This window comes from Ursus americanus, chromosome 5 (assembly GCF_024610735.1).
Source record: "Ursus americanus isolate L20-20 chromosome 5, mUrsAme1.1.p, whole genome shotgun sequence".
Classification (NCBI taxonomy): Eukaryota; Metazoa; Chordata; class Mammalia; order Carnivora; family Ursidae; genus Ursus; species Ursus americanus.
The window spans coordinates 67,823,592-67,843,446 of NC_142131.1; the positions used below are offsets into that span (position 1 = coordinate 67,823,592).

The following is a 19,855-nucleotide window of genomic DNA, read 5'->3' on the forward strand; positions in this document are numbered from 1 at the left end:
TTCTGACTATGACGGGCTTATCCCAGGAATGCTAGGTTTATTTGGTGTTTTAAAATCAATCAATATAACCCACGTTATCATTAACCTAAGAAGAAAACTACATAATCACCTTATTAAACGCAGAAGAATTTGCAAAAACCAGCCTCCGTTCGTGAATATAAAATTTCAGAAAACTACGAATAGAATGTCTTTAACCTGGTGAAGGACATCTACAAGAAAAAACGTATGGGGCACCTTGCTGGCTCTGTTGGTAGAACAGGTGACACTGAATCTTGGAATTGTGAGTTCAAGACCCATGTTGGGTGGAGAGATCACTTAAAAATAAAATCTTTTAAAAACTACTTAACAGATAACATCATATGTAGAGAGAACATTTCCCTCGTAAGTTCGCAAAAGGGTAAATGATATTCGCTTTTACCACTCCTATTCAATATTATACTAATGGTCTTAGCTACATTAAAGCATAAAGACTGGAAACAAAGAAATAAAACTCCTAAATCACAAACAGCATGATTATATACATGAAAATCCCACGGACTCTCCAAAAGAACTACTAGAACTAATGAGTGTACAGTTGCTGGATAGAAGGTCAATGTGCCACCAACGTGCAAATGTGAAAAGAAACCATGAAATAAGTATAAACTAACAAAATATGCGCTAAATTGGTATGATGAAAACTACAAACACTGATGAAAAAAATCAAGTAAACCAAAAAATTGCAAAGAAATAGCAAACCTATGGCTTAAAGGCTCAATACTGTTAATATGTTAATTCTCCCCCAAACTAATCTATGGACTCATCACAATCCCAAATAAAAATCTGAGGTGGAAGTTTTGGTAAAAATCAATAAATTGATTAATTGATTTAAACTTATATGGAAAGGCAAAAGAAGTAGAAAAACGAAAGCAATTTTGAAAAGAAAAAAGTCAATGGACTCACGCTACTAATTTCAAGACTCAGTTACAGTAAGACAGCATACAACTGGCAAAAGGAGAGTCAGTAGATCAGTGAAATAGAATGGAGTCCAGAAATAGATGTATACACATATATATGCTCAACTGATCTTCGAGAAAGATGCAAAGGCAACTCATCAAGAAACTTTTCAAATCTAGCTTAACTTAGCATAAAGCATATGAAATTCATTGATGATGTTGTGTATATTGAAAAATACAACCAACCAACTTGAAATAACATTTATAGAACACTCCACCCATCAACATCTGACTACACATAACCTTCTGAAGTGCAAACGAAATATTTACCACAAAAGACCATATTTTGAACCATAAAACAAACCTTGATAGTATGATCATTTTTCAGTAATTGGTGCTGGAACAACTGGCTATCTATATGTAAAAAACCCCATAACTTGAACTCACATGTAAATTAACTGAATCCCAGGCCTAAATGTAAGGGCTAAAATTATAAAACTTCTAGAAGAAAACGTAAGTAAAACTTTTGTGACCTTGGGTTAGCATTAGGAAAGGATTTCATATGTGACATCTAAAGTACGATCAACAACAAAGGGATAACTTGAACTTCATCCAAATAACAAACTTTGGGTTTGTGAAAGGTAATGTTAATAGCATAAAAAGACAAGCCACAGACTGGTAAGCATACCTGCAAACCACACATCTGGCAAAGGATTTGTATTGAGAATACACGAAGAATTCTTAAAACTCAATAAGGAGATCCAAATTTTTAAATGGGCAATAGATGTGAAAGGACATCACCAAAGATGATTTTCAGATGGTGAATATGCATATGAAAAGACCTCAACATCACTAATCATTACAGATTGTACGTTAAAACTACAATGAGATAACACTATAAACCTGTTAGAAGGGCTAAAAATTATTGGTGTGCTGGTAAATGTTTAGCAACCATGTCTTTGAGAGAGAAGACTCTGACTTATAGTTTTTGCTGATTTCTGGGGCATAAACATGCCTGCTGTGGCTGATTACCCCTCACTGAAAGCGGACTTGGGAAGGTATGTACTTTACACCATACATATACCTCAAGAGCATAAGAAATAATAAAATGCAGTAAGGGAATTAGGAAGTAACAAGCTTCGAATATTTATCACCTTCATTTTTAAAAAAGATTTATTTATTTAGAGAGTATCAGCGAGTGAATGAAGGGAGGAGCAGAAGGGGAGAGAAAATCCTGAAGCAGACTCCTTGCTGAGTGCAGAGCCTGACACTGGGCTTGATCCCAGGACCCTGGAGATCATGACCCCGGGCCAAGATCAAGAGTCAGCTGTCTAACCAACAAAGCCACCCAGGCGCCCCATCTTCATTTTTAATTCATTTAAATATGTCTGTGTAACTTAATTTTAATAACCAGTTTACAAATTCCCGACAATTTCACAATCACTTCTTTCAAGCCAATATAAACTAGCCTAAAGCTCACCATTACCTAAAATCAAAACTGACACTAACAAGTGCAGCCAGGATGTAGAACAACTGGTGTTCTCATTCATTGTTATGGGAATGTAATGATACATCTGCTTTGGAAGAGTTTGGCAGTTTCTTTCTTTGCTTTCCTTCCCTTCCTTCTTTTGAATCTTTTATAAGTTTATTAGATTTCAAAGGTAGAATGAATAGAGACCTGAGAGACTAAACCAGACAAATCTAGCGGCACAAAAGGTTCCCTGGGGCAAGCTTTCAAGATTCAAACATTCAATAATACATAAAAAAGCGTGACTCTCCGAATAAGGGTGAAATTTCTGTATTAAAATAACTTTTATGGCAACAGGAAATACAGTGACATGCTTTTGTATCAAAGCATCGTGCTTTTCAGAAAATGGAACCATAGATGAACGATTCTCCGACTTGGAGAATAGTGTCCTAACAGATATGTTCCTGAGTTGTATTATTACTAAAGCCATTAACTCATGGGACTAAAAGCAACTGACTTCACCTCTTGTAAACCATTCTGGCACAAATATGGCAGTTTCTTACAAAGTCAAACATACTTACTATACAACCCAGCAATCCTACTTCTAAGTATTCACCCGAAAGAAACGTTCATACAAAAACCTGCACATAAATATTTATATTGGCTTTACTCATTAACGCCAGGAGCTGGAAACCATGGAACAGTCCTTCAGTAACAAACAACTGTGATACATACATACAATGGAATACTAAATTCAGCAATAAAAAAGTAATGAACTATTGATGAACTATTGATAATAGGCAACAACATTTGAGTCTCAGAGACCTGACTCTAAGTTAAAGAAGCTAGACTCAAAAAGTTTCATACTGTATGATTCCATTTAACAGATCAGTGGTTGCCAGAGATTAGGAGTGTGAAGTGTTAACCATGTGAGTGGGAAGTGTTAACTATTTAGGTGATGAAAGTGTTCTGTATCTTGATTGAGGTGGTAGTGAATTTTACTAAATTGAGGTTAATTTTGCCCCATGTAGAAACTATCATCACAGAACGAAAAAAAAATAACAGTTCCATTTCGTAGGAAAGTGGTATTTGTAAAATTACATTAAAGGCAAATTTTATTCTTTTTAAGAAAAAAGTCTGCAAAAAGTAACTACCTCAAGCAACTTCATTTAATAACATTTTTTAGAGGCACTAAAAATAGTTCATTCTAAAATCCTTAAATTTAATGGTTTTAAGGCAAAGTGGTAAACTAGAGTGCTACTGCTTCATAAATCTTTTTAGTAATTTTCAGTGCTCACCCCCTTTAAACACCTGATCACAAAATGTTTCCCTGAAACAAAGGTAACTTACACTGAAATTTTCAGAAAAATGAGTACATTTAAAGTTGGAGGCCTACCCAGAGATCAGAAAACAAAATTAAGAAAACAACTTATACACTATTACTAACCTGTTGTGTAGGCACTGTTACATACTAATTTAGTAGCTCTTTATCAACAGTCTCTTGTCTTACTCTACTTATTCTCTCTTGATAATTTCACCCACTTTCATGATTTCAAAGATCATTCCTATGCAATTCAGTCACTCCAGTCTTCTATAACATTTTTGCGCCATGTGCATATTTCAATTACACATGTATCACCTGGTACTGCAGGTGTCTGTTCACACAGCTATGTTTATTATATTGACTCCTTTCATACACTCCTTAGGGCAGGGACTAGATGGCCACAGTCCAGCTTAATATCATCATTCAAGAAATTTATGACAGATTCCTAAATTTACATTTCTAGACCATCCAGCACTTCTAACTGCTTGATGATCTCTTCACTGATGTAATGTATCCCTAAGTGAAATGAAACTTATAATTCCTTTGTCTAAGAATCATCTGAAGAGAGGGAGACATAAATGATGTCTTTACATGTCTTTTTATCTACTGTTCCATCAATTTTCTTTTCTTTATTATTTGTGTTTTCCTTCTTAAGGTCTTTAACTTCGGGCTTAAAATAGCCTCCAACTCATCAACTTACCAGTAATACCTCCCACCCAAATTTACCTCTCAGACTGCTAGCACATTAATCTTCCCAGGTGATGATGTTACCTGCCATAAAAATCTTTCATATAGCTCTCACCCACCTACGTAACAAATTCCAAAGCCCTTCACAATCTCACCACATAGTAAACGTATAACATCCTATATTCAGCCGCTCAGAATTTTTTATGGTTCCCTAATATGGACTGACCCTCGAGTGACCCTTGTTATTCTTCCACTTTGAAATTTCATTACCCCTTCAAGGTCTCTCTTAAATATTATTTCTTCAATGAGCTTCTCCCAGCCAAGAGAAGCATTTACTGTTCATCTACTATGTGTCAGGAACAATGATAGGAGTTAGGGTCTCCCCACTGTTTCACTGGTACTTTCAGTGAAAACTGATGTATTTTCAGACCATATAATCACAATCTGTATCAGAGTTTTCTGTACACCTCTTTCTTCTCCACCGGTGATTTTCTGTCCTCAAGAGACTTGCTGATATTTGCACTCTGATTATCATCTGAACAGTATAGCAGAGGGTAAATACCCAAGTATTTGTTGAAGTCAACGAAGTAAGATGTCTTCTGAGCATGGGGTTAGAGAAAAGGAATTTTAAAACCATCTGGAAATTCAATACGAAATGCTCTATAATCTCTATCATGTGACACAATTGGGCAAACTATGGTCCTCATCTTAACTTCAACTGACCCTTGTATTTGAGGTTAGTATGAGAACCAGGTGTGAACATCTATGGTCAAGGGATTTTCAAAAGGGTGCCAAGACCACTCAAATAGGGAAAGAATAGTCTTTTCAACAAATGGTGCTCAGACAACTGAACTGCCATGTGAAAAGAATAAAGGTGGACCCTACCTCATGCCATACACAAACATTAACTCAAACATATCAAAGACCTAAAAGAAAGAGGCAAAACCAAAAAGTTCTTAGAAGAAAACATACATGTAAATCTTCATGAGGGGCGCCTGGGTGGCACAGCGGTTAAGCGTCTGCCTTCGGCTCAGGGCGTGATTCCGGCGTTATGGGATCGAGCCCCACATCAGGCTCCTCTGCTATGAACCTGCTTCTTCCTCTCCCACTCCCCCTGCTTGTGTTCCCTCTCTCGCTGGCTGTCTCTATCTCTGTCAAATAAATAAAATCTTATAAATAAATAAATAAATAAATAAATAAATAAATAAATAAATAAATAAATAAATCTTCATGACCTTCGATTTGGCAGGAGATTCTTAGATATGACAGTGAAAGCGTAAGAAACAAAATTTTAAAAATAAAATGGACTTTGTCAGTTTTAAAAATTGTTAAGGACACTATCAAGAACATGAAAAGACAATCCAGAGAGTGGGAGAAAACATCTGCAAATCATGTATCTAATAAGGAACTCTTATCTGGAATATATGAAGAATTCTTATTAACTCAACAGTAGACCACTCAAAAAATGAGAAAAGGATCTGAACAGACATTCCTCCAAAGATGATATACAAATGGACCAGCACATGAAAAGATGTGCAATATCTTTAGTTACAGGAAAATGCAATCAAAACCACACTAAGATAGCACTTCACACTCATTAAGATGAACAGAACCCAAAAGTCTTATTAACAGGTGTTGGTGAGGATATGAAGAAACTGGTACCTTCACACATGGCTGGTAGAAATGTAAAATGGTGTGGCCACTTTGGAAACCAGTCTGGCAATTATTCAAATGATTAAATGTTACCATAGGACCCAGTAATTCCACTTGCACACAAATGTTTACTGCAGATTTATTCGACAGCCAAAATGTGGAAACAATCCATATGTCCATCAACTGAGGAATGGATAAACAAAATGTGGTATAGCCACACAATGAAATATTATTCCATTCCATTCTGTAAAAAGGACTTTGAAAACATTATGCTAAGTGAAAGGAGCCAGTCACGAAAAATCACATATTATATGATTTCATTCATACCAAGTCCAGAAGAGACAGAAGGGAAGTCCAGAGAGAAAGTTAATTAGTGACTGTCAAAGGCTGGGGACAGAGAGGCTTGGGGAATGGGGGCAGGGGGTGATAGTTAAGAAGTACGGGGTTTCATTTTGAGGTGATGAAAATGTTCTAAAACTAACTGTGGTGATGGCTGCATATATCTGTCAATATACTAAAAACGATTAGATTGTATACATTGAATGAATGAATTGCACGGTATGTAAATTATACCTCAATATAGCTGTTTAAAATAGAGGACAAAGCATATAAATTTCCTGACTTATTTTTTTATTAAAGATTTTATTTATTTGAGAGAGGACGCACGAGATCGACAGAACGTGAACGCAGGTGGAGCAGACTCCCCGCTGAGCAGGGAGCCCTAGAGGGGCTGGATCCCAAGACTCTGGGATCATGACCTGAGCCAAAGGAAGATGCTTCACAAACTGAGCCACCCAGGCGCCCCTTTATTATTTTTTCAAGGTGTTGTCTTATTACTCCGTACTGCTTTAAGGCAAGCACTTTTTAAGCTTTGGGTTGTATCATTTAAGGAAAAAGCAGTATCCGAAACAATTTAAAGCCTTGCCTCTCAGGTACCGAAAAGAACAAGCTTTCACTAGATTCCTTCTCCTTTTAATTCTATTCCCTGCCTCCTATGCCAGCTGCTACCAATTTCTTGTTTCATAGTCACAACAGAAACAAACACTGCAAGTTTTAAATATGCTTCATTTACTGAATTTGACTTTATATGACTGTTCTTAATTTTGAAAGGAAAGGAGTCTAACGCTGTGTTAAAAATATATTCATACACTAAGTTGTACGATCATTACAAGCGTAACAATGATGACACTGAAAATGTCTATAATTTTATTTTCACCTATATGGATTTCAATTGATATTTTTCCCTCCAAATGCCTTCAAAGGAAAAAGTTTCTACACAAATAATTTTTTAAACTATGACTTACTTTTTAATTGACATGTCTTCCAATTACAGCTTAGGTAGTAACTATTCAAAGCAGATGATCTGCATCAGAATCATCTGGGGCTTAGCAACTCATTATAATGTCTATGGACCAGAAGCTAAGTCACGAGGAGTTTGTTAAAAATGCGTAATAGACTTATCCCAGCCCTACAGAATCCTAATTTGCACTTTAACAAGATCCCTAGGTGACTTATGTATCAAGTTTGAAAAGCACTGATCTAGACCATTTATTTCACATGCAGATTCCAGTGAGACGAAGACATCTGCATTTCAAACTAGAATCCCCTGGTTTCTCTTACACAGTGAGGTTTGAGAAGCACTTTTGAAAGGTGGAGTTACTGAAAAAGAGCATTCCTTCAGAGCACTTTGGTATACTAAAAAACACTGCTATATATCCTTCCTCTAACAGTTTGGAAAGCAAAAAGATTGTAATTTACAAATCTCAGTTATACTACCTTGAAGCTAATAACCTGAATGAATCTATTAAAAAAGGGGGGGGTTACATAAACAATCAAAACCAACTTTATTTACAACTTTCACAGTGCACTAACCAAGATAAATTTATTCATATTCAAAACTACTGTAGACTTTTATTGAAAAAAAGTCAAATACCCTATTAAAAAGTCCCAACCAAATAGGAAATACAGATTATAGTTTCTTTTACTCAATTCCTAAAAACCACCATTAAACAGGATGCTTAGTTTTCACAGTATTCAAGTTTATACTAGGTCAATAGTTTGTTTTGATCCTAGCTGGTGGAAAACCTTTGTAGCCCTCAAGGAAATACAGGTCGTAGAATCCTGCATAGACACTAACTCTCGTTACATTTTTAAAGACAGTTATACAGTACGTATAAAGGGCTGAAAAGATACTAAAACCAAAAGGTTAATCTGTTATGCAAGACAATTTTTACCAATTTTTAGGAGATGCTGTTTTGACAATGAATCCAGCAAAGGTTTTCTAAATGGAAATGTTCAAGACTGGGAAGAACACAAAGATGATCAAGGCACTATCCCTAGCCCCAAGAAAAATATAATCTGAGGGGAGGTGGTTTGACTGAGAACCTGTATACACAATATGCAGAGTATGGTCAGTGTGGAAAGTGGTTCCCGGAAGTTCCCAGTAAATGAATTTGAAATAAAAGGTATTTTACAGTAATTTCCAATTGATTTGGTGTGTAGTTGCAAAGCCAAAAAGCTTAGTAAAAAGCACTTTATAAGGAAATACAGCCCAAGGTAAAAAATCTTCTGGACAATTTGCATACATTTTAATAACACATACACACAAACAACTGGGATATGAGGTGTGGGCGTCCTCACCAAACGCAAAGGAATTCAAACCCGAAATGGACCTAGGAGGCCAATACGGTTAACAGTGTTTCCTCTGACAAAAACAGGAACACTCAACTTCAGAGATCGCTGACCATGCGAGAAAAGAGGAAAAAGGGAGTGAATATGTTTTTACTTTTCCGTGGTAACTTATTAAAAAAAACCACAACAACCAACAACCAACCAGCACTTTCCTGGACCACTCCCTCCCTTCAACTTAATATTTTATAAACACTCTTATTCTTATGCTTAAGAAGTCTAGGAACTAAAGAAGACAAAACCGGTTAAATGCATTTAACAGTAATGAATACTGAGACGCCTCACTCAAGGGGAACTAGCAGTCCATGAAGGGTCTTGACTGGGAAAAGTGCATCCACACGCTCCCTGGAGAGCCACGGCCACTCACCACTCAGTTCACTGCTCTGTCCTTTCAGGGGCACACCCTCCCTTGGGAAGGGAAAAGCAAGCACCTCTCCAAAGGGGTTGCGGAGGTCGCCGGGAAGGTGGTGAGGTTTCCTAAGACTCAGGGCAAGCCGTTCTCTGGTCTGGAGAAGAGGTGCAAGTGACACCGGGGAAGGCCAGCTGAGTGGGGAAAGGGCGCTGAGATGCTCGGGCCGGTCCCTGCCCCCCCCCAGAGAGAATCAGGTCGGCCCCCGGCGGCGGGGCTGGTCTCCTGAGGAAGCCTAGCCGTCCAAGCCAAGCTCCAGCCCACTGACAGGTACCTGCGGTGGGGGTCCGCGTCACAGGTGTCGCCCCGAGCAGGTCCCTGGAAACCCGGGGGGTGGGGAGGGACAAGTCCGGGCAGGGGAAAGGCACCTAAAGGTGAGACGCGCGGCAGGAGCGAAGCGCAACACCCACGGCGACGCGGTCTCACCTCTAGGGTGGACACAGTGCTGGTGAACAGGTCCTCTCCGTCCTCCAGCTCCTCAAAGTCGGTGGGCTTCGCGTCCCCCAGCGGAGGAGGCTCCCTCTCGGCCGCCATCTTCGCTCGTCCAGACGACTGCGCGAGCGGGGCCTCGCGGACCTGTCACGTGAGCACGCACGGCAGTGCTGGCGCGCCTGCCGCCCCGCTCCCCCCACCCACCGGCCCGCCTCTCGTGGCCCCGCCCCCGGCCTCGTGACGGCGCCCGCCCCGAGCGCTCCGCGCTCCGCTCCGCCCCTTTGCCTCTCCTTCCACCTCTGCGTCTGGGTCGCGGTTGCCTCTGACCGCCCACTTCCAGTCCTGACTTGGGTGGAAGGCTTTGGGGCATTTATGACCCTCACCTTCGTAGCACGTCTAGGCCAAACGATTTCTCGTCATACCAGTTTTAAAACCACTTTTCAAATCTGCTTTAGGAAGTGGAAGAGTTTGGGGACCGGTCTTGGGGCTTGGATTATACACAGACTGAGGGCAAGATTGAGGATTGGTGGAAAAGAGACACCTCTAGGCGGCCCAACAGAACCCTCGGAGAGGAAGGAAATGTTCTGTATCAGTAGAGTAACCGCTGGCCACGTGTGACCACTGACCTCCTTCACGTGACTATGAGGAGCTGAGTTTTAAATTTTTACTTAAATAGCCGCATGTGGCTAGAGGCTGCCTACTGGCCAGTGTAGCTCTAGATAACAAAAATAACCTGAATAACTTGTCTGAGGTTTGCTCCTATTTCCTCATGAGCCACACAATATTTTTCCTCCATAAATTAAGAGAAAGGCTGAGCAAATAACAGGAGAATCAGTGGATGATCGCTAAGAGCGTGATACTCAATTCCCTCCGCCAATTACTAGCGTTTCATCATGGGACGGTCTCTTGAAGACTTTCGGCTTCAATTTCCTTAGCTGCAAGATGGAAATGTTACTAATCCTCCACTCACTTCATTGCACAGGATTATTCTCAGGATCATATGAGAAAATATGTGAAAATATTCTGAAAGCTAAAAAGTACTATGCTAATGCAAGGTATGCTCATGGAAAATTAAAAAAGGGCATTGCAAATAGCAACCTGAGGTTATAATTTTGCAGGAGGAATAAAAAGCTTCGATGGGATTTTTTACAAATTAAGTACAAACTCTTGGCCTTCACTGGCCTGGGAATTATGCCTGGCTTCTACTGGCTATGCGCAAAACTTACTTAGCATCTCTCGACGTATTTTTTAAACCACATTGCAACAGGTTTTTCTACTTGCTAGGATTTGTTCTGCTCCTAAATTTCTAAATTTCTATGATGATTATCAAGAAGCAATAGCCCAAACCCTGATTAATTTAAGTAAGTATACTAAGGTTCGAAAGTTGCTTGATGCATAGATCATTTGTCACTATCATGCTACCATCATCATTGCTTTATCTAGGACCACTGCTGTGTTCCTGTCTGGAAGAATCATGCTGTTGAGGCATATTCCCTGGCCTGCACCCCACCAACCTGCAAGCAGTTTGGAGTGTGTAAATGATCAGACACTTTGACTTGTCCTGAAAGCTCGCAGCCTGAACTGATGTTTCTCTCCACTCCTAATTTTTGCCTGTGTCTTTGTTTATTGCTTAGTATTTTCTGTTTCTGCCATGGTCATTTCTATTTCCAGCTATTTTTTGTACTGCATATCTGAACTACTTGAAATATAGGTCCGCCACTTGGACCTATATTCTCTGTCCAGTGACAGAGGACCACATTAAAAGTGGCTGTCTTGTGGGTGGTGCAGTCGTTAAGCGTCTGTCTTCGGCTCAGGGTGTGATCCCAGCATTCTGGGATCGAGCCCCACATCAGGCTTCTCTGCTAGGAGCCTGCTTCTTCCTCCCCACTCCCCCCGCTTGTGTTCCCTCTCTCACTGGCTGTCTCTGTCAAATAAATAAAATCTTAAAAAAAAAAAAAAAGTGGCTGTTTTGTGAAAGGAAGGTATATGAAGAACAATCCCCAAAGGCTGAAGGGGCGATAAGACCAAAGAAAAAGGCCGGACAAGTCCAGCTTCACAAGAGATGGTTTTTTATTAAGAGAACTTACAGACAGAAGCGCGTCTTCGGTGGCAGCAAGACGAGCAGATCTCCACAGCCCCACCCATCATAAAATCTGCTTTTATAGCCCTAGAGGCTGGGGAGTACGTGCTGGGGGATTACCCAGGAGGAGAATGTTTGAAAATGGGTATGTGTCATAGTCCTATCTCCAAAGCAGATCAGGGACATTATGCCCTGAGGGTATACTTAAGGGTGTGGTTAAACAAAAAGAAAGAATGTGTTGAAGGGGGTGTCAGTGGGGCTGTGCTCAAGAAGGCTTCGGGTCACAGAGGGGTCATCATGGCAGATCTGTCCAAGATGGAGTTAGTCTGGTTCACAGAGCATCTTTAAAAAATGTAGCTTAATTGTCCCTCATATAGGATCATGAAACTCCATGAGATCATCCAGGGATTATAGGTTCCTTCTGTTGTTCTACCCTCCCTAGGATGTAATCTCTTCCTCATGGTCCAAGTTGGCTCACCACCACAACCATTTTCCAGCTGGCAGAAGAGGAGTAAAAGGGAAACAGAATGCTATCCCCTTCCCTTTAAGGGCCAAGTCCAGAAGTTGTACACACGCTTCTGTCCACATCCCTTCGAGCAACAAATTAGTTACATGGCTATCCCTAGCTACAGGAGATGAAGAAAGGCAGTTGTTACTTCACTCCCTAAAAACTAGAGGTTCTCATATGCTGGAAGAAATGGAAATTATGGTAGGGAACCAGCAGTCTCCGTTATAAAATATTCCTTCACTCTTCACGGTAGCATAACTGCATTTCCTTCTGGGTAACCATTCCTTTCCCACACTCTGCTGGAAGTCTCCTCCAACTCAAGAATGGAGGGCATGACCCAGGCTTAAACCAAACAGCACAGACCCCCTTAGTCCTAGGGATTGGTGGGAGGTCAGAATTGGCTGTATTTCCCACAGACTCTCAGCAGCTTTGATTGTCTTTCTTTCCCTATTCAACCTGAATTCTGTGAGCCAGAGCTATAAAAATTGTCTATTTTTCTCAGCTATTTCTCTTCATTGGTGTTTTTGCTCTTCTCTTTAATCTTCTCTGAAGTCCCAAATTCAACCACCAGGCTCTCTAGTCTTATATCCGTATTGCTAAGACCATTTGATACATAAACACAAGCTTGACAGAAGGTCCCGAAGTCCGTGATCTTCAATCCCAACTCCACACTGCATGGATACCATTATTTGTTTCTTTGCCAAATCCTTCAACTGTTCTAGAGGTTCTAAAAATTTACTTTCTCTTAACGGTCCTTTCACTTTTTCTGTTCATTTACATCACACCACTTAGCATCCTCATTCGGTGACAAAATAAAATCTGCTGAGTAAATCCTTTAGTATCAAGCACAATTAAAATTCTTTGTGTTCTGCCATCACTTGCTGTGTTTCTTAAGAAAAAAAAAAAGATTTATTTATTTATTTATTAAAGGTGGGGTAGGGGCAAAAGGAGAGGGAGAGAGTCATAAGCAGGACTCCATGCTGAGCGTGGAGCCCAATGTGGGGCTCAGTCTCACACCCTGAGATCACGACCTGAGCCAAAACCACAAGTCAGACATGTAACCAACTGCACCACCCAGGCATCCCGCAGTGTATGATTCTATGACACCTATCATATTATACCGTGATCATGGCCTCTTTCCTATCACCCCTGATAGTCTGGAAGATTACTGCATTTAGGGGCTATCTCTTAATTGACTTTGGATCCTGGGTAGCCCTGTATTAGTTATCTATTGTTGTGAAACAAATTACACCAAACTTAACAACTTAAAAACACAAATATGTATTTTCTCACAATTTCCGTGGGTCAGAAGTCCAAGTGCACCTTAGTTGAGTGCCTCTGACTCTGGGTGTCTCACAAGTCTGCAATAAAGGTAACTACCAGAGCTGCAGTCAACTCAACATCCAACTGGGAGAAGATCTCTTTCCAAGCTCACTCGGGGTGTCTGATGGCATGACTCAAGTTCTCACTGGCTGCCGACTGGATGTGCGAATTCACTGCCACACAAGCCCCTCCATACGCCCTCCCATACCATCTATCAGCCTCCTTACTCCAGAGCAAGGACTCTAGGAAAGAGAGAGTGGGAAAGCACTGAGAAAGGACAAGGGAGGGTGAGCAAAACAGAAACCAGAGTCTTTTTATAACCTAATCTCAGAAGTGGCATCTCATTGCTTTTGCTGTATTCTGTTTATTTCAAGTTCACACTTAAGGGAAGGAGCAAAACAAGGGTGTGAATAACAGAAGGAAGGGATCTTGGGGGCCATTTTAGAGGTTGCCATAAACTGCCATAGTGTTTAGTACTCAATAAAATAGACACTTTCAATGAATAAGTAAATGTGTACGTGACTCAAAAAAGAGGGCTAAGTGGAAGATATAACATAAAAAAAGCAACTCGCACAGCAAGGATCCAGATAGTCTGGGCAGCACAACCCTAAGGATCATTTCAGAAGCAGGCAAAGGAAGAAGTGCTATGAAGAAAACAGAAGAGCAGTAGTCAGAGAGACAGGAAGCAGTCTAGGAGAGAGGGTTACCAAGGAAGTAAATGGACCAAGTGTGTGTGGTTGTATCAAATGCCTTGGGTATATTAATAAGATGTTAACTGAAAAGGGTGAGGCATTACTGAGTACAAGAAATGGATATAGCAAGTTGTGATGGTTAATTTTATGTGTCAACTTGCCCAGACCATGGGTGCCCAGATATTTGGTCTAACATCTTTCTGGATTTTCCCAGATGTAGTTGGGATGAAATTAACATTTAAATCAGCAGACTTTGAGTAAAGTAGATTATCCTGTATAATATGGGTGGGCCTCATCCACTCAGTTGAAGGCCTTAATAGAACAAAGACTGACCTCCCCTAAGCAAGAAGGAATTCTGCCACCAGACTGTCTTCTGTCTTTGGACTTGAACTGCAACTTTTCCCTGGGTCTCCAGGCCTGCTGGTCTACCCATCATACATACGTGTGTGTGTGTGTGTGTGTGTGTGTGTGTGTGTGTGTGTGTATTTTTTTTTTGGACTCACCAAGTCTTCCCAATTGCATAAGCCAATTCCTTAAAATAAATCTCTCTCTGTATATATAGTACATCCTGTTGGTTCTGTTTCTCTGGAGAACCTGGACAACTGTACAAGGATAGACTATTCTTTCAAGACATATAAATAGAAGGAATGACAGAATAGGTCAGTAACTTGCTGAAGACACAGGTTCATTTTTTTTCATGTTTGTTTTATTTTACAGAGATTTACACGTTTATATATTTGGGAAAGAAATGAGAGCAGAGCAAGAGGTTGAAAATATAGAGAGATACAATCAGAAAGGAAGAGATCTGAAAGTGCACAGGCAGGAATGGTATAAACAGCAAGAAGCAGGAATTTGCCTTAAGAAAAGAAGGTATAGTTCCTCCTCTGAGAACAGAGGAGGGGGGGTGAGAGTTTGTATTAGCTATTGTACCTAACAAACCACTCAAAACTTAGTCAATGAAAACAAGCCCGTTTATTATTTCTAATGAGTCTGCAGGTCAGCAAGGTGGCTTTACTGGACCGGATTTGGCAAATCTTGTCTTAGAGGTTGTTCGTATTGTATCTGTGTTTGGCTGAGGAATTGACAAGGGGCTGACAGCACAAGGCTGGTCCTGACTGGGACATTTCAGCTCTGCTGCATGTACTCGGATCCTTCTAGACTGGGCTTCTTTTCAAGGCTGTGGCAGGGTTCCAAAAAAAAGAAGGTGGAAACACACAAGAACTTTTTCAAGCCTTCACAAAAGTCCCACAGTCAAGTCCAGGGTCACAAAGGGAGGGGACTACAGAGTTGCAGGGCAAAGGGGGTGGAAAAGAGAAGCCATTAATTTGGGCCATTGATGCAATCAGTCTACCACAGGGTGGATATATGCAGAGACTTATTTGTAAATACAACAGGAGCAGGAAATGGAAAAAGTCCACACCCAACAGCAATATTTTTTTCCCCTATGGGGAAAGAGAGGTTAATTTCTAAGAGAAAAGAGGTCAGTATCAGCACAGGTGGCATGAGGAAATTGTAGAGTATTTTCAATAGATATGTGAAGATCTGGAGAGAACATTCACCAGGGACATATAAGGAACTGGCAAACAGTACTGGAAGCCTAAGTGAGACGGAGACCATATGTTTCTGGTGGCAATAATCCCAACATTTGTGTTATTTTCTCCTGTCTAGCATTGGCGGTGTAGGAGTAGAGGTGGATGGTTGGATTGATTCAAGGTTAGACATTTTTAGAATGAGTTTGGTGGAGGGCTAAGGCAGCTAAGGATTTTGAGGCCTCCCAAAAGAGAGGGGTGTCCTTGGGGCACCTGGGTGGCTCAGTTGGTTAAGTGGCTGCCTTTGGCTCAGGTCATGATCCCAGCGTCCTGGGATCAAGCCCTGCATCGGGCTCCCTGCTCAGCAGGGGAATCTGCTTCTCTCTCTCCCTCTGCTGCTCCCCCTACTTGTGCTCTCTTGCTCACCTTCTCTCTCTCTCTCTGTCTCTCGAATAAATAAGTAAAATCTTTAAAAAAAAAAAGAAAAGAAAAGAAAAGAGAGGGGTGTCCAGAAGTAGGAGGTTTCCAACGACAAGGAGCAATAGCAGGTGTTGTGTATCTAAAGAAGAGAACTTTTTTCAGGGATATTAAAAAGTGGCAGCATAAAAGTAATATATAGAACCCAATACGGGGCTATACTTTTGGAGAAAAGTGACCTATTACTCAAGGCAAGGAGGTCAAAGGAATTTTCTGGGAAGCAATCGATGTTGTAAGAACATTTGTTTGCATGGAAATTGTGACTGTAGGACCATAGTGAAAAGAGAAATGGAAGTCAGATATGGATGGAAGGCTGTAGAAGAGTGAGGCCAACAGATCAATAAGACTTTGGAGAGACCTTACCCCTGAACATAACTTCTGGTGAGTGAGGTGACATAGGGGGTATCAGCTAGGAACCACATGAGATCCGTCATTATCTTCTTTGCAATTATATTGAGAAAAATAATCCTTTGGTTGCTTTACCAAATAATCCTTTGGTTGCTTAACTTCAACAATTGTTCAGTGAAAATATTTAAGCTCCTTACTGAAAGATAACGAAGGACTTCACATTTGTTGGAGGAAGGAAGGAAGTCGGTCAGTCAAGCCTGGTGTTCTTACAGATCATAAATGCAAACAAGCTACCATTACTCAAAGTGTCAGTGATCCCTTAACCTGTGACTTGACTAATAGCTATGCAATGAATATAGAGTTGTAACCCCCTGTGTCTCAGTCTCTGAACGGCACCAGAGTCCTAGAGACTAAACCATTCTCTCAAAATAACTTTTGTTTTGAATTTCTTTGAACACAATAAAGGGAGACATGCAGATCCTAACACCTAAATGAACAAAACCCCATTATCCCTTCCCCTTCATTTTTCCCCTCATACTACCAACTGCCCCTGTGCCTCCCTCACCCCACAATACCCCTGCAGAACCCCTCCCCTTATGTTTCTGGATGGTATTTTCCTGCCATCCACGTGCTGCCCCGTTCCCTGGCCACTGCCGTGCTCATGGCCAACTTCACGGCCATGAGACGTGTGCAGTCACACTGCATCTTACACTCAGAAGTGCCCCACTCTTAGCTGAATGCTTTGACGTCACTGTTTGCAAATTCTTAGCAATTTTGAACAAGGGGTCCTACATTTTCATTTTGCAACGGGTCTTGCAAATTTTATAACCAGTTCTGACTCTGGTCTGCCAGTTAGGACAGCACCAGAGGATGCAGAGGGATTGGGTGTCTCCTGTCCCCCAGGGCAAGGGGAGACTAGCTTGTGCTCCACTCTCAATGCTTTTCCTAAGAAGATTGATTAAGTGGCTTTGGTGGCTTCACCCTCGACTTTCAACTTTCTCCTTCTGGGAGGAGCAAAGTGAATGCTGTAGACACTTACATATTGATAATTCTTGTCCCATCAATACATTCTTTGGAGGACAAAGTCAAGTTCAGAAATGCATGTTTATAAGGTTAGCTTTCCAAGGACTGGTGCAGGTGAAGAAAAGCTTAAGGCAATTTTTTGGAAAAGAGAGAATATTGGCAACAAAAATAAGAGGATATTTGATATTTCCAGGAGATGTATTTATGAATACAGAACTCTGGGGACAAAGTTATTTGCTTGGGTGAGCTAAAATGGGAATGGAAACCATTAAACATGGAGGAAAGACCCAGGGAAATAAGATGGTGTTGGAGGTCAGGTAAAGAAACTGGACTGAAATGAAAACAAAATAAAACAAAACTAAAAACCAGTTATTGCAACGTCTTTTTTTTTTTTCAATTCGTGTCATAAAGCCTGTCTCCTACATCAGAGACTTTCTTGTTCCAAGGAAAGATTATATCTTTTTGTCCTTCATTGCCCTTGACCTGGTACCTTACACATCATACTCTCTCAATATTTGCTGTTTAATTGAAAATAAATCTAAAAAAGAAACAAAGCCAATTCTTTTAGATCAAAGGAAGCAAACTGTCAGCCTGTGGGCTTGACACAGATGGGTTTTATTTGGCCCACACTGTTTTTTTTTACATTTTAATGAACTGGCAATATTTAAAAATCAGGAATTTCACATAAAAATCCAGATTTCTGGCTTCTCTTTAAAAAACTAAAAGATCTGGCTATGTATGGTCTAGATCTCTATGGGTATACGTGCTCCAGCTCTGTGAAGACCCCAGTTCACCCTGTTGTCTTCCCAACATGAAGGAATTCCCACCCTCCTGCACCCTCCCCCAGGTGGCTTGATCCCCCAAATCTAGGCTTACCCCATTGGTTTCTTTTTATTATGTTGGTCACCAAACAGTACATCTATGGTTTTTGATGTAGTGCTCCATGATTCATTGTTTTCTTGCTTATAACACCCAGTGCTCCATGCAATATGTGCCCTCCTTAATACCCATCACCAGGCTAACCCACCCCTCCACCCCTCTCCCCTCCGAAACCCTCAGTTTGTTTCCCAGAGTTCATAGTCTATCATGGTTTTTCTCCCCCTCTGATTTCCTCCCCCTTCAATTTCCCTTCCTTCTCCTAATGTCCTCCATGCTATTTCTTACATTCCACAAATAAGTGAAACCATATGATAATTGACTTTTTCTGCTTGACTTAGTTCACTTAGCATAATCCCCTCCAGTTCCGTCCATGTCGATGCAAATGGTGGGTAATCATCCTTTCTGATGGCTGAGTAATATTCCATTGTATATATGAACCACATCTTCTTTACCCATTTGTCTGTTGAAGGGCATCTTGGCTCCTTCCACAGTTTAGCTATTATGGATATTGCTGCTATGAACATTGAACCCCATTGTTCCCTAGTAGTAAGCATTGTGTTTCAGCAGGCATCATGGCAACCCAGAATAAAGAGACTTTTTCCTCCTTTACTTACGGCCAGGGGTGGCCATGTTCTAAATTCTGGCCATCTTATTTAATGCTGAATTATTTAATGTCAACAGAATTTCATGCACAACTTCTGGGAAATGTCTTTAAAAGGATGATACATGCCCTTCCCCAACTTTCTCCTTCTGCAGGCTGGAATTTAAACATAATTGATGGCACCCTGAGAGACATCTTGGACCATGAAGTAAACCTGGGACCAGGAGAGCAATGCAGAAGAGGGGGCATGAGTCCCTGGCTCAGAATCTGCCGTGCCAGCCTTCTGGCTTTTACATCAGACAGAAACAACCCTCTGTCTTGTTGAAGCCACCATTGTTTGGGAATCTCTGTCACCGACAGCCAAACCTAACCGTAAATAATACAACTACAAATCATCTCTGATCAGCAGTTTTCTATAGTTTTACTCTTATGAAAAGTTTAATACCATGAAAACTCATAGTCTTGGGAAAGAAGGATGTATGCAGTGGAGCCCATAGTTTCAGAGTGGTGGGTGGACATTCCGTGAATACAAATCTCTAAAACGACGGTGTGGGGATAAAGCTTGCAGGCTTTGCAGTTTCTGATTACCCCTTCCTTTCCATTTCCTCATCTAGAAAATGAGGGTCATAAAAATAGAAACTTCCTTAATGGTGTCTTCAAAAGATTAGATGAGATAATGCATATAGCCAGAGAAGTCTCATTCCTTAAATTCTAGACAGATGAGGCAGAATGGTGGCCTGGAGGCGGGAAGGCATATGGAACTAGAGAGAGGCACATTTTATTTTCTGCTTACTTTGCTCTT

The 19,855-nt window shown here is 40.7% G+C and overlaps 1 protein-coding gene across 3 annotated transcripts in view; it reads right to left on the reverse strand.

Moving 5' to 3' along the window:
* The window catches only part of SNX2 (sorting nexin 2), a 95,783-nt gene that overhangs the window by 40,738 nt on the left and 35,190 nt on the right, over window positions 1-19,855 (reverse strand). Inside the window, exon 2 of one of the 3 annotated variants that reach the window (XM_045794849.2) lies at window positions 9,588-9,737. The exons of 1 other annotated variant lie outside the window; for it this stretch is intronic. In XM_045794849.2, coding sequence (XP_045650805.1) covers window positions 9,588-9,695 — 108 coding nt within the window. In that variant the 5' untranslated portion in view covers window positions 9,696-9,737. Of the gene's footprint in view, window positions 1-5,383; window positions 5,543-9,587; window positions 9,738-19,855 lie in introns of those variants that run through there. One more of the 3 variants, XM_087862352.1, reaches the window with a different exon arrangement.